Source organism: Spea bombifrons, chromosome 6, assembly GCF_027358695.1.
Source record: "Spea bombifrons isolate aSpeBom1 chromosome 6, aSpeBom1.2.pri, whole genome shotgun sequence".
Lineage (NCBI taxonomy): Eukaryota > Metazoa > Chordata > Amphibia > Anura > Pelobatidae > Spea > Spea bombifrons.
Window position 1 is genome coordinate 27,681,096 of NC_071092.1, and position 22,793 is coordinate 27,703,888.

Sequence of the window (22,793 nt, forward strand, 5' to 3'; positions counted from 1 at the left end):
ATCATGGGGCTGAGTGGCATATAGGGGGTTAAAATGCATTTCTGGAGGTATATATGCATATCATGGGGCTGAGTGGCATATAGGGGGTTAAAATGCATTTCTGGAGGTCCAGAAATGCATTTTAACCCCCTATATGCCACTCAGCCCCATGATATGCCTTTTAACCCAGCATGTACTGGCTGCCTTGGCTTGATAGGAGTGTGATTGCTGCTAACAGCAATCACACTCCTATCAAGCCAAGGCAGCCAGTACATGCTGGAACCTGGGGATGATAGTAGTGGGATTACAGCCTCCCTATGCCATGCTACAACCCCCACCCCCCTTACACATCCATGCTATCACACACAAACACACATTCACAAACATTTAAATACTCATTCATTCCATTAATCACACATACTTCACACATTAATCACACATACTTACCCAAAAACCCTCCCCCACCCCCTTACCTGAACTGCAGATCTCTCACTCGAAGACTTCTGCAGGGGACCGGCTGTACCAGCAACTTCTCTGGCCCCGCCCCCAGAGGAGGGAGGGGGAGATAGAGTTCTGTGAGGAAGCTACAAGCTTCCTGTCCTCCTGCTTCTAACGGAAGAGACGCTGCTCGCGACCGGTAAGCAGCATGGCCCCAGCCATTTTTTTGGGGTCTGATTAGAAGACGACCCCGATTATAAGACGAGGGGTATTTTTCAGAGCATTTGCTCTGGAAAAAACCTCGTCTTATAATCGAGCAAATACGGTATTTGTTTTCACATAGCACCAGAACTTAAAAAATGAATTTTGTGTTTATTCAGGTTAACTTTGTATAATATTAAAATTAGTTTGATGATCTGAAAAATGTAAGTGTGGCAAATATGCAAAAATATTGGGAAGGAGAAAATACTTTTTCACAGCACAGTTTATATATTTTATCACCTGTTAGTGACCAGATGACACATACTAACACCACAACACAGGCTTACCAGTCTTCAGCTGAGCTGGGGCACTGGGTTCACTGGTACACTGAGCATTAACTGCAGTGACGGTAACGGTGTATGTGTGGCCACACAACATGGCATTGACATCACAGCTGCTTCCTGTAGAATTACAGGAATACTCCTCTTCATTGACTGTGGTAATTCTGGAAATATAACTTTCTGCTCCGGAACTTGGGTTCCAAGTTACTGTTGCTGTGTTGTCCTCGCAATGAATCTGTGTTGACACATTTGTTGGTGTGCAAGGACCTGTGTAAGTTAACAGATACATACAAATTGCAAAATTGTTCACATTTCTGCTGTAACAGAATTGGAGGACCAGTTGTCTCTAGCTTTCTCTGGTAATCATTGAGTTGTACTTACTGCTGTGAAACTCTGAGGTTCTACTCTCAGTTGTGCACTGATCTCCAAAGGCTGTGACTGTAACATTGTAGCGCTGACCACAGGTCAGCATGCCAATACTACACGTTGATTCATTTGTACTGCAGGAATGCTCTTGTCCATGAGGTCCCCGAACCACAGCTGTGTAATTTAAAGCTCCAGGTGGTCTGTTCCAAGATATTGCTGCCATATTCATTCCACAAAGTACCTCAGCCTTCATGTTTTGTGGCACACAGGGTTCTGATAATTGTGTTTACAAGAAATTAGTAAATGAGTCATTACAATCATACACAATTAGAAGACCTAATCAACATCATTTAGTAACAATGTCACTCTTTCATTACAAATAAAGACAGGAACAGTAAAGGGCTCAAGAAAGAGATAAGGGCAGCGGGAATGCAGTGCTATGCTACCGTCCAAAAGTTTGAGGTCACTCGTTTTAGAATGAAAAGCAAACTTTGTCCATTATGGATCAGAAATACATTATAGACGTTACTATTGTTGGTAATGACTACTGTAGCTGGAAAGTGCTGATTTTTAATGAAATATCTTCATAGGTGTGCAGAAGCCCTTTATCAGCAACCATCGCTTGTGTTCCAATGGCACGTTGTGTTAGCTAATCCAAGTTTAAATGTAAAAGTCTAATGGATAATTAGAAAAACATTTTACAATTATGTTAGCACAGCTAGAAATGACCCCAAACTTTTGAACCGTAGTGTATAAAAATTATATATATATTCTGCCTTGAAGTCCTCTCTGTTCTCAATCCTTACTACAATCAAATTAGATCTAGGCCAAGTTCTGGCTTGCGTCTGGCTCACCTGTAGTTCCAGAATTTGCAGCTTGCCTGTCTCATAGGACATTGAGGTTGGTAAACAGTCAAATTTAGAATTAGTGGAAGTGGAAGATCCTTATTAAGATTTTTCCCTCTCACCTGTATGGAATTCCACTGGACTAGCCACACTGCTGCATTGGGAATTATATGCGGTGAGGTCTATGCCATATATTTGACCACATTCTAGGCCCGTGATCTCGCAGGTGATGTTGGGTGTGGTACATATTTTATTCCAGCCATTTATACCAGTCACGACCACAGTATACATTGTCGCTCCAAGGGCCGAATCCCACCTTACCAATGCTAAATCAGTACCACATTGTAGCTCTGCCATGATATTTGTGGGGACACACGGGGCTGTAGTTTCAATAGAGGAAAAAAAATGTTTTTGACATTGAAAGTCCATCAGACAAACTGAAAAAACAAATGTGTTATATAACAAAAACTGATTATGGAATCTGACTTCTGAAAAACTACATAACTTCCAGTTTTTCAATTGGCTGAAGAAGGCATTCTTAGTGGGTGAAAATGTTCAAATATATAATTGTAGTTGTAATATATAACTTTTGTATGTGCCTTTTCCCCCTGTTTTTTCTAAACTTTAATATTAATATCAATGAAAGTATTATACTATTGTTAAATATGATCTGTAACTAAAACTGACATTGAACTGACTCATCAACATAGAAGGTAAAAGATTAGAGGTTTTCATCAGATGGGAAACTGTTATATTGTAGTCTTGGTAGCAGTTTTACCTGTCTGAAATATTTGGTGTTCGAGGCTGACACTGGCTAGTTGGTTGTTGAACACTGTAAGCGACACATTGTACGTCTCGCCACACTTTATTCCATTTATATTACAGGCTGTATCTGTTGTGTTGCAAACATAAATGTCCTCTTTGGATGATGTCATGGTGCCCATATAAAACATTGCTCCTGGAGATGCCACCCACTGTAGTGTCACCATGTTGGAGCCACAGGCAGAAATAATAGTTAGATTCTGGGGCACACAGGGACCTAAAGAAACAAAGTTTCATAATTAACCACAATGCTTTGATCTAAATCAACCGACTTTAAATCAGGAATTTTAATGATTTTTCAATAAGAAGTTTTAACAAAATAAAAATAAGTCACACAAGCAGTACCAAATCCAGCCTTTTACAAAAGAAATCTAGATATTCCTGCCTACAAGTATCTGAAATGGATAGTGAAAAATGATCAAGCACAAAAAATACCATATAGTGTTATGCAAACAATAGAAAGAGAGTTAAAAAATAAAATAAAAAGTGATTGTGTAGTGATTTTTATTTAATTGGAATAGTAGGGAAATACAATTTTAATTAAAAAGACATTATTTTAAAATTTTCTTTAAAATGGAATGTTTTATGTATACCGTTTTTGGGCCATTCAAATCAGCTTATTCTCATATACTAAAATAGATGCATCCCTACCTGACCAATAATATGTTTCTGGCACCAAAATAAATTGGAACATGGGTGGTAGAATAAATTTACTATACATGGTTGATTTAGGTGGGACTGTGCCATTTTACATGATAGAGCCCCTTTAATCAAATATTATTTTTTAGAATATTCATTCAGTATTCATTATGCTCTGTTTTCTGCAGCGTTCCCCAAACAGAATCTAATTTACATATGTGTGTCATATGGGAATTCTGTTCCAGCTCATCTTACATGTCTGGAGGATCCTCAGACTATTTTCTGCACTGGTGCACATGTCATTCTGGGCTGTAACCATCACTGCAAAGGTTTCCCCGCATGGGAGGTCCCGCATCCAGCATGATGTATCGTGACTGCTGCAGTTATATTTCTCTCCATGCAGTCCTGTCACCGACGATGTATAATTGACAGCTCCACGGGCCTGGTTCCAGGTTATCAATGCTGAGTTATCCATACAGTCTAGAAATGTGTTCACGTTCAAAGGAATGCAAGGGGCTGTTGGGAATACAGTAATGACATATTATTATTATTATCTTTTATTTATATAGCGCCAACAATTTACGATGAGCTTAATACAATACATCAAGGGGTATGACAAGACGAGAATTTACAAAGACAAACCGATACAAACCAACAAATGTCTTTTATAATATAAAATTAATATAATATAATGAAATATATAATATAATTAGTTCCACCAACCTACCAGTCAAGACCCTAATGCTTTGGCTCATTGGTCCTCTGCATTGACTGTTGGCAGCTGAAAGAGCCACTGTGTAATCCTGTCCACATGGTAGGTTGGAGATTGTGCAGTTTGGTTGTGTTGGACTGCAAGTCCGATTTAGACCACCAGATCCCATGAGATAGCCCATATAATATTCAGCGCCAGGCACCTGCTGCCAGGAGAGGGTCACAGAGCCTTCAACACAGTCTGTTTCAGCATGGAAACTGGTAGGAGCACAAGGGGCTGTGAAAACCACAACGTTTAGTAGTCATTAGTAAAAAAAAACGAAAAAAAAACCGAAAAACAACATAACAAAGCGAAACATCTACTGTACAAATCAGAAGAAAAGAAATGTCTTCATAATGTCAAGCTTCAGTCTAAAGTCTAAAAAAAACACAAACATTCTTACTAACTTAAACCAGTTGGTCACAGAACTCCCATGTGCACATAAAATGGAATTGCCTGAAATAAGTGTTTTTCCCAGAACATACCTGTGATAAATGGTATAGCAGTGCTGTTCTTTCCTTGACACTGAGAATTAAATGCCATGACAGTGACCTTGTATGTGACACCACATCTCAAAGCCGGGATGTGACAGCTAGTGTTAGCAGTGTGGCAAGTGTGCTCCTTATTGTCAGGCCCCACCACCACCGCTGTGTAATTCTCAGCCCCCAGTGTCCCGCTCCAGGAAAGAGCTGCGCTATTGTCCTTGCAGTCAACCATAGGGGATACATTTTCTGTTATACAGGGAGCTGTGGATTTAAATGAATAGAATTGGTTGACATGTCTACACAGAATGACCATGTATTCTTCTCCTTTCTAATCATATTCGCTAACAAACATATATACATGCTGTCATGTGCTACGTTAGCAACTTAGTTAGTCCCTTGGTGTGACAGTACCTGCATAAAACAAGCCCATGACAGGGGAGAACCACATTTTGGTCATCCCTGATGTAGACAATTGTGACTCACCCATTTGTAATTCTACAGGAACACTGGGATCACTATGGCTCATTCCATTGGTTGCTGCTACAGTTACCAAGTAAGTCCTCCCGCATGTAAGGCTGACAAAGTCACACAGGGTGTTTGTTGAATTGCACACATGGAGCTCCCCATCTTTCCCAGTTACGACTGCAGTATAATTGGTTGCTCCAAGAACGTTGTTCCAAGAAACCGTTGCAGTGTTATTAACACAGTCCAAACTGGTGGTCACATTTTGGGGGGTGCAAGGAGCTGAAGGCAAATAAAAAAAGCAGAAGTTGAAGAAAGCAAGCACTATATTGACCTTTTGATAGTTATGTGATTAGGAGAACATCTCACAGGAAATCAAGAACCACAATAGTTTAATAAAGATGCAGTTGAATCCTAAAGACAACTCTAGAATTGCTGAATTGTTGCAAGTTCTATGCAATAAAAACATTTGTGTGAATTGTGGGGCCCACAATGCCATCAACAACTGTACAGAAGGTCCAGGGCAAGTCTTCTCTTTGTGGGTCTCCTCCATTCTCTCTAAGCACCTCTCTTACATCTTATTCCCTCCCTCTATCTTAGAAACTGCCCTGGTAGCTGGCAATGTGAAGAACTTTCACAAGTATGCCCCTTCCGACACACGCAGAGTGGTTCACAATGTCACAATGTCTTAAAATGATATATGTTTTTCTCACCTGTTTGAAATTCATGACTTGAACTAACGTCACTCTGACACCAGTATCCAAAGGCTGTTACTGATGCATTGTATTGATGTCCACACATGAGTTCTGTTATTAAATATGTGATGTTTGAAGTTTGGGATGTATGCTTCTCTCCATCTTCTCCTGTGATGTCTGTTGTGTAATTTAGGGCCCCATGTGCATCCATCCAGGACAAAGACACATGATTAGAACTGACTTGAGCTGCCAGATTCATTGGAGAGCATGGAACTAGAAGTATCATGTAAATAATAAGGATTAGAATTGATGTCAGGAATCTTCAGGGTTAAGATACCCACTCTTTTTGGGTTACTCTTGGATGTTGCGGGATTTTCTGAAGGAATGGAGGGGGACAATCTAATAAGCTTGGGTTGGGAACTTCCAAAGGAAAAGGACAGCTCTGCTAAGTCACGTATATATACATGAGAGATTGAGATAACTACAATAATGGATATTAAACTAATAGATATTAAAAAATAATGTTGGATATCTAACATGAGTGTATTGTAATATCAAAGGATGGCTAAACACAACAAAGGCCCCCGATAATAATCAAAAATGATATTATTGTTATAGATGTGCTTTTATTTTTGTGATACTTGAGTATATACAAGTAGAATATACAAGTTGAGGCTTACTGTTATTTTGTTTACTTCTGCTGTGTTATTTAACAAATTACACAACTGACATGATATTCAAATATTTGGTTAAAATTCCTAATTTATGTATTGTCACTAATCATTTATTACTTGCATTCAATTAAGTTTCATGTCATCCCTGAAGGTAATTAATCTCTTTTTCGTTAAAGACTGACCTCAACATAACTTTGTCTGGCTTTCCTATAACCTTAAAACTAGAAAAATGAGGGTGTGGAGACATTGTTTACCTAGGCAGCCAGAAATTCTAGGGTCAACCTTGCTTTACGGTAATTCAGTCTCACCTGTGTATAGCTCTGCAGGAAAGCTCGGTTTGCTTTCGCACTGATTGTTAAATGCTTTGACCGTCACATTGTAAGTCTTTCCACACTGGAGACCAACGACCTCGCAGCCCAACTCAGTGCTATTACACACTGAGTGTTCTTCTCCAGGTGATGATAAGGTAGTTGTATATCTCAGTGCCCCATCTGCTTTGTTCCAGCTCAGGTAGGCAGCTGAGCTCCTGCAGTTCACTTGTGCCGTCACATTCTGCGGCTGGCAGGGAACTAATAAATTAATAATTAATAAGAGTAATAAACAGAATAGATACATCTCATTTTTCCAATCCGCATGATATCTTTGGACTACAACCCATTAAAAGACCATACATACCAGTTACAAGTGCGGCTGGGGCACTGGTAGGGCTCCTGCATTGACTATTGATGGCTGTAACTGTCACATTATAAATCTGTCCGCATTTCAGCTCATTGATGATACATTGAGTGTTCTCTGTATGGCATGACAGTGTTTGTTCCCTGTGGCTGGTTATATTGGTGACATAACTGACAGCCCCTGAGGTTCTGCCCCAGGATAGTAATGCTGAGTTGTTATTGCAGAGGAGTTGAGGCGCTGCTTGCTCAGGAACACAGGGGGCTGAAAAGGCCAGACATCTCATTATAGTAATTACTGTAACTACCACATGCAGGTCCACGTTACACAAAAGACAAAATCAATCAAACCATTGTCAGATTTGTGTATTAAATTAGCGCTACTGCAAATGAGAACTTATTGATCTTTAATTAATTGATCAGTCTGACATGAGATATAGTAACTGGAGTTAAGTCTCATTTATTGCTTAATAATAATAATTATTATTATTATTATAATGACAGGATATTTAATTTTAACTTGAGTAGCATTCTCAGTACAGGCAAGGCTTTATATGCTCCTTTGGAGATGGTACTATGGACAGTAGTATTTTATGATGTTCTGACTTTCTACTTTTTCACTATGACTTAGCCTTGTAGGTATTCTCTGCGGTAAGCTTTGGCTCAGGTAACTTCCCCTTTGGTATGTGTTGAAGATGGCTGTGATCATGGGTGTCAGTGCCAGCCCTAGGATTTCTACTGTAGGTGAGCTATGTTTCTGGTGCTCGACCTAAATTAACTTGTTAGCCAACATGGCAAGGAACCTAAAGATGGTGTCCCCACCTCCCCAGTGCCCTAGGTAGCCACATAGTTTTGCCTATATGGCAGGGTAGACCTTGTACTGTTTTTCTTATTGGTCCACTACATTTGTTATCATAACCTTTTCCCAGTGTATGCAATGCAATTTTCTCTTTTTTTGCTCTCAAATTTCATTCTCATTGAAGCTTAATGATTAGAATTCATCATCCTTGAGCAGATTCATTCACCCCACCCCAGTTGCAGGAAACCCACAATTTTAGTATCATTCTTCTGACCAACCTACATCAATAAAACAAAAAAAAAGAGAAAAGAACAAAGGACAATTCCTCAAACCTATAATATGGTCATGGTTATCTGGGAGAAAAAAAGATCATCAATCAAATTTACTTATTTATAGTAAGTAGAGTCATGGTGGTTTAAAAGACCCAGTTTTGGGATCGCTCAACCATATGTTCCATATTTCCTCAAATTCCTCCAGTTTCCCCATTACCAAGTAATGTTTCCTAATCAATGGTAGGTCGTTATTGATCACTTTAAACCATTGTATAATAGATGGTGGATTTGGATTGATCCAATTTTTAACAGTTATCTTCTTATATAAAAATATGATGTCGAGACTAGTGTAGAAGCATATTTATCTAGATGACTATTTTTGTAAACCAAACCCAAAATACACCATTCGGGATCAATAGTCAAAACTGTATCAATACATGTCCCTATAATTTTCATAACCTTAAACCAAAATTCAGATATTCTGGGACATTCCCATATCATATGGATCCAATTGCCTTCTTATAAAAAACAGCGGGGGGGAAATATCACACATCTTACTTGAGTTGGGTCAATCTATGAGATTAAGAGACGGAAACTTTCTGCATTATATTCAACAGCATAGTCCATTCTAGATTACTAATTTCCACAACATCACCAATCCACTTATTTCTTAAGTGTTCAAGTCTGTCCAGCCCTCTCATATTTGGTATCACAGCATATATTTTAGACAAAAGCCCCTATGGCGGCAGCTTTAGATTTGATTGGTAATTAGTAAATGGGATGGATTATTTATTACCTAAATGTTACAGAATTTAAAAGCAGGATAATGGTCATCTGGTGACCACGGCTGACTCACCAGTGTGGAATTGTACGAGTTGGCTGGGCTCACTTCTGAGGTTGCCATTTGTTGCTGATACAGTTAGTGAATATACTCGTCCACATACTAAGTCACTGAAGATACATGATGTGCCAGTGGTATTACAAGTGTGATGCTTCCCATTTAAACCAATTGCTTCCGATATGTAGTTATCAGCCCCCTGGCTCCTGTCCCATGAAACAGTTACAACATTTGTGATACAATCCAAATATCTGGACACATTTTGGGGAATGCAAGGAGCTGTGGGGGAAAAAAAGAAGATATTTATATTAGACATGTAACTTTCAAAATCATGAGCTCATTTACTTTAAACAAACTCTCCAATCCTTAAATTTGTATCTTACGTACACATTGGAATCCGGTTTCCATGTACCCCAGTGCATTTTACTTTATACAAATTGATGCATGTATTTCAAGACAATGTAGGGGAAAAATAAGACAGTATTCTCATTCTCCAACTCAAATAAAAGTGTATACATGCCAAACAGACTCCAACATACATTTTACTTCATTCTGTGCCTGGAGTCTGGTATAATGCTGTATATGGGTTAACATGAATCCCAGCATCCAGTCCCAAACATAATATTATTAAAGTGATTATAATTCTTATGCAATCGTATTTCCTATATTAAAATGTAACATTTACAGTATAAACTTCATATAATATTTATGACAACATGTACATGTCTATTCCCAGTCAGGGATGGTGTGTTGTCATAAAGTGATGGGCAATATTATTATCAAGAATGTAAGATTATGGTGAGGTCTTTACGTCAGGAAAAATGGGCAACTAGATGGGCCTAATGGCTCTTATCTGCCACCTAATCGTATATTTATGATGTTTTATGTTGAAATATTACCTATAGTTTCCAAAGAAATATAACAGTAAGAAATATAGAAAGGTCCTTGGATTACTGATAAGTGTATCTCACCTGTTTGAAATTTAGTAGAACTAGCCTTGCTGCTGCACCATTTTCCGACGGCTGTCACTGACATGTTGTACTGGTGCCCGCACATGAGGTCTGTCATTAAACATGTAGTATTGGATGTGTGACACAAATGCTTATCTCCACCATTCCCAGTTACCTCTGTGGTGTAATTTATGGCCCCCGGCATGTCCATCCAGGATAAGCCAACAACATTAGGTGCAACATGGACTGCCAAATCCATTGGAGAACAGGGTACTGGAAGTAGATCAAAATAACTACTGATCATTACTCTCCAACAAAATCAATTAAATGTCACATTCTTATTTAGTGTCAGCTTCAGAATATATGAACAGCAGTAATATAGCACACAACCACAGAGTAACACATTTCAAAAATAGCCTCTGAAGATGAACAATAGTTTTGAAAGTATGATGAAAACCAAAACCTATAATAAAGATAAAAGATAAAAGATCACCAAGGTAGACTGTAATTTTCAGAAAGCAGTTTAACACATCTGCACTCTCATGACGAAAATAACCATGGTCAGAACTATGATGTCATGAACTTCACAAGACAACAGTACTATAGATATCTGTTCAAATGCTCTGCCTACTATGTTTCCATTGACAGGCCAGCCCATCCCTTCCATTAATATAATGGAAATAGGGACTTCTGCAAAAATCAGGTGAAGTGAAATCAACATGGCAGAATACTTGGGACCAAAAAGTGGTTTAAATTGCCCTAATAGCACTTAGTGTGGCTAGAGCTCCTACTGGAATAATCCATTTTTCCTGTTGATAAAATTCAAGAACTGAATCTTCTAAAAGCTACAACATATAGAAAAAATAGAAACACTATTTGCTGCTTCAGTACACGTATGTGTTAATTAATTATAACAATATAGTATGTCCTCATAGATTTGTATCTGCTGGTACCTGGGTCTACGTATAGTGTACTGGAGACCGTTTGACAGTTGCTATTAACAGCTGTGACTGTGGCTGTATACGCTTCTCCACATTGTGTTTCCTGGATAATGCACGACTCAGATGTTGACTGGCACATCAGATGCTGTCCTCCCAAACTGTTCATCACAGCTACATACAGCTCTACTCCCAGTCCCTGACTTTTGACCCATGATATCTCCACACTGCCATTAGCACAGATGGTGTTGACAGCCAGTTGTGTTGGTCTGCATGGAGCTAGAAGTAAAAAGAAAAGTGATTGTTTGAATTAAAAACAAAATGGACTAAGTTCCACTCATTCCTGGAGTAAGCCACCCAATATATCAACGGCAATGCTCCTGATCAAGTTCTAGTTACAACCAGAATCCACGAATAAGAGCTTCCAAAGAAAAAAAAACTTAATTCTGAGGGGAATTTCATAAAATGGGCCTAATGTTTAGACCTTGGAGATACAAGGCAAATACAGGCTTGCACACTAGTCAGACTCTAGAAGGAAAAGTACCTGAGTAAAATGGTGTTGTCCAGTTGGTGGAAGATATACATTGACCATTATCTGCCTGCACAGATACAGAGTAAAGTTGTCCACAGTTAATGTTCTTGATTTCACAATCATATCCTTGGGTTGTACAGTTGTAAAATCCAGCACCCTTTTGCTCAGCTGTTGCTTTGAATGTCAGATTTCCAAAATCCTCAAGCCATTTAACAAAGACTGTGTTCTGATCGCACCTTAGTTCATTTTCAATTTTTCTGGGAATACATGGCGCTGAAGAAATACAGTCTAATATCAGTAAACAACATAAAAGCAATTTCACGTTTTCTATACTGCCACATATTGACAGCTTATTTATAATTGAATTTTACACAGCAATATAAATTAAATATACTAAGTAGTTAAATCTGCAGGCAGAAACCTGGCTCAACCATGAGAGCATGACTTCTGACCAATGCCTTAGAAACTTCTTTCACCCAAGCTTCCAGCTGGGTAAGTTATCCTGTTTGTCCTTGCAAGTTACATATCCACGATTTTTCTTGTGGACAGAACCTTTCAAGTGAAAGCCTTGGAAATGTCGTCTTGGTTTGGTAATTTTATTTTGAGGGCAATGCAATTACTAAATATGAAGAACCAGCTAAGACATTGCACCAGCAGTATTTGGTTGGTTTAGAGATGCATATCTTGGGAAAACCTTGCCGTATCATTTTTGGCCAACAAGACCATGGCCAGCGGAATCATGTCCTAAAAGACATTTCATCATGTCTTTGTATACATTATGTACATTTCTAGGAAATCAGAAACTCTACTGTCATTTTACTTTATATAGACATATAGGCATCTGAAGACATTCTGTCCCCTTCCTTGCAAAAATGGTGATTTTTTAAAAAAAAATATTGCACTTGACTAATTCTAGAAGACATAAATTTGATTGGCTATACCTGTTTTAATCTCCACAATACGACTAGATGGACTTTCACACTCGTAGTTAGATGCAGTTACAAACACCGAGAACGTTTCCCCGCATGGTAAATCAGTGATTGTACAGCTCTGATCAAAGGACTTGCAGGTATATTCTGAGCCTTTGTTGGAATTTGCATATGCAACATAAGAAATTGCCCCTTCGCTGTTTTGCCACTGGATGAGGGTGGAATGGGTCTGACAGTCAGTCATGGCGGAGATATTTTTGGGTGTACAGGGACCTGTAAGATACAAAAAGTCCTCAACATTTAGTTTAGTTCAAACTTACATTATCCCACCATTGCACATATATCTTCTGTGCTCCATTGGTGCTGTATACAACCCATTCTATAACTCCAATCACTATTTTGTAAAACTTTTTTCCTATAACATGCATAATCAGTCAAAAAATATTTGTTCTACTGTGGTTCTCCAAAAATATTCCTAGCATGAAACCAATATAAACACTTGCATTTATACATTTATTAAAAAGCAGAGATGGCCTTGCACATTGTGATGAGGCCACCCCCTAGATGCCCCTTTTCCAGACTGAATTAATCCAATTCAACCAGAACACTATTCACAGTTAAAACCCCCATTCCCCTTATTAATTTTGTAGCTCTTCTTTGTATACTTTCCAGTTCACATAGTTCATACAAATTGATGCCCAAATATAAACCGCATATTCTAAATGAGTATTAAATAACGCTTTGTATTCCTTTCTAACTTTACATTCTATGACTATGTTTATGAATTATGTGTGTTTCTTTTTGGCATCTTGGACATCTCATTGAATTTTTTTTTTTTTGCTTTTTTTTCTTCTATAAATGTAGTTTTCCCCTTTTCCCATTCTCTTTTAGACTACGGTCTCATTATTACTCCTCTAATATTGACAGATGACATTGTCTTTGCATTGAGCTATACTATTTATTATAATGTTTAGAATGTTTATTTCTTCCCATGTTCTGATAGTTTCCTGTAAAATGACACTGACCTGTGGCTATTTCCTTTTGCTCACTTATACCACTTGGGCAATCGTTGTCATACGCGATAACAGAAACAGAGATACTTTCTCCACACTGAAGGCCACTTATCAGGCAACTGGTGCCTTCAGATGAGCAGTTGTAGGAAACACCACTGCTCCCCAAAGCACTTGCTACATAGGAGATAGCTCCCACCGACTGGTTCCATGACACACTCAAGGTATTGTCATTGCATTTGGAGATGGCTTCCACATTTTTGGGGTCACATGGTGCTTTGAAGGTAAAGAAGAGAAATGTTATGTGATGATGAAAAAAACCTTATGTATAGATTCCTATACATTCCTGAACATTTTTATTGTTGTGTTCTGAAAAATAGTTTTATTAATTAATTAAACAATTGAGATATATTCTTCTGGGAATGCATGTCTAATTCTCACAAGATAGAAAGAGAGTCTTGGATATATATATATATATATATATATATATATATATATATATATATATAAATAGATGATGCACCGATCAGCCAAAACATTATGACCACCTGCCTTATATTATGTAGGTCCTCATTTTGCTGCCAAAACAGCCTTGACCCGTCGAGGCATGGACTCCAGTAGACCCCTGAAGTTGTGCTGTAGTATCTGGACGTTAGCAGCAGATCCTTTAAGTCCTGTACAAGTCCTGCAAGGTGGGGCCTCCACGAATGCATCCTGGTGCCATGTGTTCTCCAGGTCATGTGCCCATTGTAGGCTCTGTCAGCAGTCGACAAGGGTCATCAACCTGACTGGTCTGAGGCTATGCAGCCCCATATGCAACAAACTGTGATGCACTCTATGTGCATTAACATTTTCAGCAAACTTTTTCAGCTTGTCTGTTGGGTTTGACCACACGAGACAGCCTTCGCCCCCCATATGCATCAATGAGCCTTGGACGCCCATGACCCTGTCGCCGGTTCACCACTTTTCATCCTTGGACCACTTTTGATGACCACTGCAGACCGGGAACACCCACAAGAGCTGCAGTTTTGGAGCTCTGACCCAGTCGTGTAGCCATCATAATTTGGCCCTTGTAAAAGTCGCCCAGATCAACACGCCTGCCCATTATTCCTGCTTATGACACATCAACTTTGAGGATGAAATGTTCACTGGCTACCTAATATATCCCACCCACTGACAGGTGCCATGATAACAAGATTATCAGTGTTATTCATTCACCTGTCAGAGGTCATAATGTTATGGCTGATCGGTGTAAATATATATTCTGCTTAAGCTAATAACACACAAATCAATGATAATCAGGTCGAACCTCCTTTGGTAGCGATAACTTCAAACAAGTGATTCTGGAAGATGCAGATCTGCACAACATTCAGGAGGACTTTTAGACCATTCTTCCTTACAGAACTGCTTTAACTTAGCCATATTCCTAGAAATTGCTCTCTTGAGATCATGCCACAGCATCTCTAGTCGGTTAAGGTCTGGGTTCTCACTGGTGGATTCTCTTTTTTTTTAAACCATTCTGTAGTAGGGTTACTTTGATTGTCATTGTCCTACTGAGCTTCAGCTAGAGGACAGCCACCCTTACAATATCATGTATGATATCTTTATAAACTTGCTGATGGCAAGCTGTCCAGGCCAAAACAGCCCTAAATCATGATGTTCCCTCCACTACACTTTATTTTTGTGACAATGTTTTTATGTTGGTATGCAGTGCCTTTCTTACACCATACGTAGCGCTGCAAGCAATTCAGTCTTAGTTTCATCAGTCCACAATACATTTTCCCAGTAGCCTTGAGGAGTTTTGAGGTGCATTTTTTGGTTCTTTGTATGCTCACTTCCTATTGGCTAGTGTATGTTCCACCCCTCTGATTGGTCTGTTGTTTTCAAATCCTGATTGGAATATTAATCCTATTAACCTTGCTGACACAATTGGATTAGACTGTATGAATTCTGTGGATTCTGACAAATTAAACCAGTTCTTCACGAGAATACCCCTTAAATCTGTGCATTTGTGGGGTATGTTACAGGCTCACAAAAGACTATATTTACTTGGTAACATTTTAGGCGTCAGGACCATGATGTAGTAGCGGACCTCAATCTGTCTCTGGAAGAAGTACAGCGTCAGAGACGTTTCAGGCATTGATAGCTCTAAAAGGGTGTGGTGGCCCCATGGCCTTCTGACATTGTTGAGAAATTTGTTTAATGTTGGGCTGAACTGGAAGAGGCGGATTGTCCTCAGAGGATTGTGCTTATGGATATAAATAGGGGACATGCTCAGAAATCGAGATTTAGAGCGACAAACAGCAATCATTTTTTGAAATTTAAAAACAATATTTTTATACAGACACACCACCAGAACTTCCAAAACTACCAGAAGCCAACTGGGCACTTTTCTAGAACACCATTCCTACCACTATACTGTCCATGCTTCATCTTTTGGGCCCATGCCTCTCTGATTCCCACTTCTACCCAATCAACACATCCTTTTAATGTCCGGCTTCAATAGTAATAAATATGGTAATACGATTGAAAGAAAACATTACCGTTCCTTATTTGACTCACCTGTCCTCATTTTGATTGGCTGGCTGCTAGAACCATTGATTTTCCCATTGAAAGCATACACACTCATCTCATAATCTGTCCCACATGGCAGGTTTAAGAAGAAGCAGTGGGTTTCTCGGTTGGTGCACTGCTCAATGCTGCCGTCCGGTGCTAGGGCAAGGGCGGTGTATTTGATGGCGTCAATGATGGGATTCCAGTGGAGGCGCACAGTGTTTATTTGACAGTCACGAATGATAGTAACATTCTCTGGGGCACATGGAGCTGTGAAAGCAAATAGACACATTGAAATTTTCTCAGGGAATGCCTTCACATACTCAAAAGGAACTTGGAGAAGTGCCAGGGACGTATGCCAATGTAGGACCTCCATTAAAGTGGGACACTTGAACATTGACCTAATCTCCTAATGACATTTATATATATTTTTTTATTACTTGTTTGTGTTTGTTAACATACCACTGGGCCGGCTCATATTTTGAGTAAAATTGCTTTTATTTGCTCCATGAAATATAGATCTAAAACAGGATACATACATGGGGAGGCATCTTGAGCACAGTTTGCTTGGGATTGGAGTTTTGTGTTACACCACTAGCATTAATATGCTTACTATATACATCAGCAGTTGTCCTCTCCCCCAACCCCCTGTGATATTAAATTTTTCATAAATATGTAGTTCCTAGTGAAAAAATGTCAAAATACAAATACCTGTTTCCAAAGTCAGTATATTGCTACTGTTGCTGCTACAGCTTGCACTTTGTGCGATGACGTGGACTGTGTATTTTTGCTCACACAGAAAACCCTGGATCTCACAGGTGGTTGAAGAAGTGTTGCACATGACCTCATGACCATTCTTGGATTTAGCACTGGCCACATATAGAGAGGCACCTATACTTGACTTCCAGGTTAAAAACACTTTGCCCATATTACTGGAGTACTGGATGGTGATATCTTCTGGGGAATCCAAATCTGATCCAGAAAGATTTGTGAGTTAGCTTGTAGGCAATGGATAGTAAACCACATTTTAGAAAAGAAATTCCATTGGCTGCATAGAATTTGCCAGTGTCAAGCTTCTGAAGCCCTTATTACATAAGTAAATCCAATAATAAAAAACTAACTTAACACAACACACAAGCTGTTGTAATGTAAATTCTGTCTTTCCTTTCATACTTTGACTAACTTTGTTCAAGTATGCTACATTAGTTTGTAAATGAAAAGCTACCAAGTCCTCTTATTTTGGGACATCACTTGGAGTGGTGTAAACTTAGGTTGCCTCCTTGTCGACTAATGCTCACCGAGGTCCGATGGATGCTCAGGAGTATGTGAAAGACAGCAGTGCTTTCCAGATTATACCTAAAATAATTGACAACCTAGTGTCACCCTGAAAGGGTGAAAACCAGTCGTGTCTAGAAATAAGTATGGAAAATGTTCAGATTTTGCATAAATATAGTACACAGATGGGGTTTTTTTTAAAATGAGATATAAAATACAATTCTTATGGTACCTTAGAATGAACTTACTTCCAGTTTTGTGTAGTACTCGATTCTCTTCCCCAGATACGTAAAACCAATTATATGATGTCAGTCCAAAAATATATTTAGTGCATGGGTGCAGATTTTCCAGGGTGATTGAGGTAGACGTGGTCTTCCGGATAACTGTGAGTTGAGGGTCTGGCCCATCTTCGTAGATGAAGATTCCATACATCAATGCCTTCTCGACGCTCAACCATGTTAACATCACTGAGTAGCTTGTAAGCGGCGTTACAGTGATAGCCGTGGGTGGGGGTGTCACTTAGAAAAAAAGGAGTAGTAACATAAGTCTGTAGCCAGACAATGCATTCCCTCGGGGGCTCTTTTAGTGCAGTTGGGTTCTGTCTTATGGGGCAAATCCCCATATAAATCCATGTTTTCGTTTGTTATGTTTATCCCTTGTGTATGTGTTAACCTTTAAGTTAAATCCCAAAGAACTACAGCCTTTTTTAAGCAGTCACTTTTCTCTGTCTTTATTTATTTGTTTAATTGTTCTATTTTATGAAATTAGGAATTAGGAATTATCTGAGGCCAGCTCAGGACAGGAGCACCGCTAGCTCTTCGTGGTGTGGTAAATAGTAGAATAAAATAATTCTGTATTCTATTGCAGTAATATCTATCAGAAATGGAAACTGCACCCAAAAAGTGTCCCTTCTGGTTTTGGCATTAACCCATTTGTGTGTTCACTTGGGGGTAAGTGTGGCATTTTCCATTGGGCAGGTGCACCGTGAGATTTTACCCTGAAATGATTGCATATATGTAAAAAGGAAAAACTTGATGACATTAGTGCACCTAATAGCATTTGCTGTGCTAAGTGGCTATTCTTTACTTTCTATTTTCTACAATGTACACGAGTAACCTTCCGGTATATAACCGTTGAGATACTTACATGTGAGGACAGTCATGCGTCTGCTGACTGCACTGGGGCCTGCAGAATTCACAGCATACAATGCGACGTTGTAAAGCGATGACGGCTGCAGTCCCGCCACATTGCAGTTCAGGGCCGTGACTGTCCGATTAACTGTCTCAGTTCCGAGGGTCAACATCAGAAAGTAGTAATCCACCCCAGCCTGGGAAGTCCATGACACCATAACTTCAGAGCTGGAGATCCCATTTGTAGTTGTTATCTGTGGGGTTGCAGGCACTTGGGAAGGCATACAATAAAAGTGATGCTTATTAAGACAATATGCAGTGCTTCATAATAGAATTAAAAAATATCAAAATTAGTTGGAATTTAGCTTTTGCGGAAAGGTTTACCGGTTTTTCCCTATTTTTATATGCACGTTCCTCATCTCATTCATTACATTTGTCACATATGTTTTATTATCATTGGTAAACTGATTGAGATAATAATTTACTACCAGTATCAAATAGCTTAGATATGAATATTGGTAGCAAAGTTGACAGTTGGATGGAACTAAGTGGAGAATTCCAAACAAAATGGGTTATTCTATTGTACATAATATTCAAATTAATGGATTGCTTTGTAAAATGCTTTAAATAGTTAAAAGTAATTAAGGTAAGGTCAAAAAAACTAAAAAAGTTGGCAGAAAAGCTATAGGTTCTCTCCTGGTAATTTAGTGATACAGAAAGCATCTATAGACCAACCTGTCTGTGATTGCACCCAGACCGTTGAAAGCACAGCACCATTAGCTGCGTATGATCTAAGGGTTACGTGGTAATAAGTCCCTGCACGTAAACCCTGCATGAGTCTGGACCTTGAAGACAGGCTGATAAATGCAGTGATGGGTGCAATAGAGGTATTATTTACAACCCGGAGCTCGAGCATGAAGTAGGACACAAGGCTGGAGGTTGAGTTCCATGAGATCAGAAGTTGAGCGGACGCGGGGCTTGTCACACTAGTGATCTGAAGGTCTGAAAAGCGACATCGTTATATATAAGTATACAGATACAGACATAGCATTTACACAAATCTCTATATTTCGTCAAAATACTTCTGCGAGCCAAGGAGCTTGGGCATGGAAAAAGAGGGTAAATGCATTGGGGTATCAACATGGGCCCCTCTATGCATCGGCAAGGGGGTAAAAAACTTATTTTAAGAGGACACTTAACGATCATATGCATTAAAGTGCAAAGAGTGGATGGAGTGTCCACTAGCAAGTGATTTTCTACCTACGCTAGTACTCTTGATGTCCATGCCCTCGATGTCCATTTTCCCAATGACACTTAATTGTCATGTGACACAAAAACAGGCACTTGCGGGTTTTGCTATAGAAAATGTAAAAATTTCCTTAAGCTGTCTGTGGTTTTATTCTATTAACCCTTCAGAGTAAGGATGTGTTAAGGTGTATTTGCGTAACAAACTATGGAGTGCAATTAACATTTTGTCTAAGTGGAAATACACTTTACATTTCCTTGTAGTCAAAGAACAAAATACTATTTTCTGATTTGTTCAACAAGTGGCATTTTTTAATTTTGTATTTTTTTTTTCAATTACAGCATCCAATTTCCACCAAGACAAAACATCATTTCCATTCACTATACAATTATCCTATGAACATCCAATTTCACACAGTGCATGCTGACAGTCATGATTCACAGAAATATGCAGATAAATAATGCTGTATGTCTATAATATCATGTATTTTATCAGAAATACTTTAAAATATATTTAAAATATATTTTAAAATATAATTTTGTTGGATTCTGCTGAAATTATCTTTCTGAAAATTATCAACACAATGTTACTTTCTCACTAATATTTTATTAAACATGTATCAAAATGGAAAATTGCAGTTCGCACAATTAATTTGTTAATGAAAGCAATGATTCAAGGGGCACCCTAATAATATTCACCTTTTAGGCTACATTTTATGCTCTATTTAGAAATAAAAACAAACTAATCAATTGCTAAGAAATGTATTAGACTTTAGATATATACTTTACATATATATACTGTATATTATATATATATATATATATATATATATATATATAAATATGTCGCACATGTTGCCAACGCATGTTTTTAGCCACAAGTCCATGATAAATACCCTTTCTGTTACCAAAATACAGATGCTCGGTGCTACCAATACAGTTACACAGACCCAGCAAAAAGCAGAACAATAATCAAAGTGCTATTAGTATGTGACTTATTTTACCTCTCTGACCAGATGAAACCTACAAAAAAAGAAAGAAAAAACATTTGGAAATCTGAGTTATCTCTCCTTAACAAGTATTAGATACAGTACACAATTAAAACATTATTCTGTCTCATATTTTTCCACATAGACAACCAATTTTATTTTTTGCATATTTGTTTTATATTAATTAGACATTAAGGTACATGTCTTATTTCGGAGTTCCGTTTTTTTGTGACTTAATATAGTTAAATTTCTTTTTATTAAAAGAGAATGATTTAATTAATTAATTTAATTTTGTATACATTCATGGAGCCTGGTTTTAAAGATGATAAGGTTTTTCACAACTTTTCTGAACGAATGCCTAGATAATAGAAAAGTTGGATATCCAGCTTTTCTCTATCAGCGTAAGAAACATTACTGTTGTCACTGTGCGTAACTCAATTACATATCTCAATTTGTAATATAATGTATGGCTTTATGTTCCCCATGCAGATAAACTGTATAGCTACATATTGAAAGCACAAATTAAAACATATGTATATATACATACATATATATATATCTATATAAAGTATTGCTTTACACCTGATGAAGAGAGGATAACTCTCGAAAGCTTGTCTTTTGAATATTATGTTAGTCCAATAAAAAAAGGTATCACCGCATACTCTGCAATACTCTGTTTTTTTGAGATCGTGTCTACTGGACTAATATGACTTAACCCATTTACATTATATATATATATATATATATATATATACATACATATATATATACAAATTGTCAATAAAATACCTGAATCAAAGTTGCTGTGAGTAGCGCTATGCCAAAAACCCATAAGGAGGCCATTTCTTGCAGTCGTCAGACAAATTTCATTCTTCAAGAGTAATCTAAAAACGTTTAACACATTTGTAGTGCCACCAAATAAGGGTGGAAAAGGGTATCGTGTTTAATGGTTAATAACAACCAATCCTAGCACATAGGACGGTGTCATAGATACTTAGTTAAAAGTACCGCACCCTACATTGATTGAAAGAGTATCATGCTTTTTCATTGTTGATGGAAAATATTTTTAAGGACGCCACTCTCTTGTTAGAAAGTTGTAAACTCTACCTTGGAGACAAGGGACTGGGTAGGGGAACAATATCGATTTACACATATAAAAGAGCAGAATTAGAGTTTGGAAGTTTGTTTCCGGGTGATTCTAGAATGAAAGGACATGATCCATAGCTGCGGGTTGCATTAATTTACGGAAAAGGTGGTTGACTTTAAACAGGAATGAAATAGGATATTTCAGTATGTTACTCATTTCTAACAGCAGTTACAATTAATCATAGGGATTAAATAAAGCAGAAGTTTAGATTAGAGAATTTACAAATTTAGGTCCACGAGCTTTTGACTCAATTCCATATACATAAGAAGCAGATACACCACCCTCGTTTTCAGGAGGTGAAGTCACACAACATTTTACCACATCCATTAATTTACTTTCTGTTTTAACAAGCCAAGCCAGAATGTTGGTCACAATATCTGAATTAGTAATATAATAAATTAATAAATAAAACAAGTAAGCATTATTGTTGAGGTGGGCTTTAAAAGTTAACATAGTTTTACTAACCATATATGTAACACCAACATGGTTCTTCAGTAGGCCTTCTTCAAAGTGTGGGCACCTTGAAGTCTGTGGGATGGAGTGATGGGTTAGGGCCAATGAAGTAGTTGAGAGATGGGGTCTCACTTTCTCTTCCTCTTCTCGTTCTCTCTATTATGATAGAAGCTATGGTGGCGATGTGGTGGCTACGTTTCCAAAGGAGATCCAAGCTGGTGATGATTTCAATTGCAGTGGCAAACTAGAGGTTTCTTATTAATTTACAGATATGAGGACAAAAACATCTGTATTAGTTATTGGGGGATGGGGGTTGGTTTATTTGCTGAGGGACTATTATCGTGTTTTCTTTCTCTCTTTTTTT

The 22,793-nt window shown here is 38.2% G+C and overlaps 1 protein-coding gene across 1 annotated transcript in view; it reads right to left on the reverse strand.

The window, feature by feature from the left end:
* The window catches only part of LOC128500923 (uncharacterized), a 44,562-nt gene that overhangs the window by 18,870 nt on the left and 2,899 nt on the right, over positions 1-22,793 (reverse strand). The window contains exons 2-23 of the mRNA XM_053470294.1: positions 20,845-20,863; positions 19,331-19,597; positions 18,612-18,866; positions 17,714-17,983; positions 16,902-17,162; positions 16,200-16,460; positions 13,653-13,913; positions 12,640-12,900; positions 11,711-11,971; positions 11,182-11,445; positions 10,250-10,501; positions 9,297-9,557; positions 7,007-7,267; positions 6,043-6,297; positions 5,351-5,611; positions 4,868-5,128; positions 4,359-4,619; positions 3,887-4,147; positions 2,949-3,209; positions 2,293-2,550; positions 1,341-1,598; positions 966-1,226 (exon numbers count right to left, since the gene is read on the reverse strand). Of these exons, the coding sequence (XP_053326269.1) occupies positions 966-1,226; positions 1,341-1,598; positions 2,293-2,550; positions 2,949-3,209; positions 3,887-4,147; positions 4,359-4,619; positions 4,868-5,128; positions 5,351-5,611; positions 6,043-6,297; positions 7,007-7,267; positions 9,297-9,557; positions 10,250-10,501; positions 11,182-11,445; positions 11,711-11,971; positions 12,640-12,900; positions 13,653-13,913; positions 16,200-16,460; positions 16,902-17,162; positions 17,714-17,983; positions 18,612-18,866; positions 19,331-19,597; positions 20,845-20,863 (5,491 nt within the window). The remainder of the gene's footprint in view (positions 1-965; positions 1,227-1,340; positions 1,599-2,292; positions 2,551-2,948; positions 3,210-3,886; positions 4,148-4,358; positions 4,620-4,867; positions 5,129-5,350; positions 5,612-6,042; positions 6,298-7,006; positions 7,268-9,296; positions 9,558-10,249; positions 10,502-11,181; positions 11,446-11,710; positions 11,972-12,639; positions 12,901-13,652; positions 13,914-16,199; positions 16,461-16,901; positions 17,163-17,713; positions 17,984-18,611; positions 18,867-19,330; positions 19,598-20,844; positions 20,864-22,793) is intronic.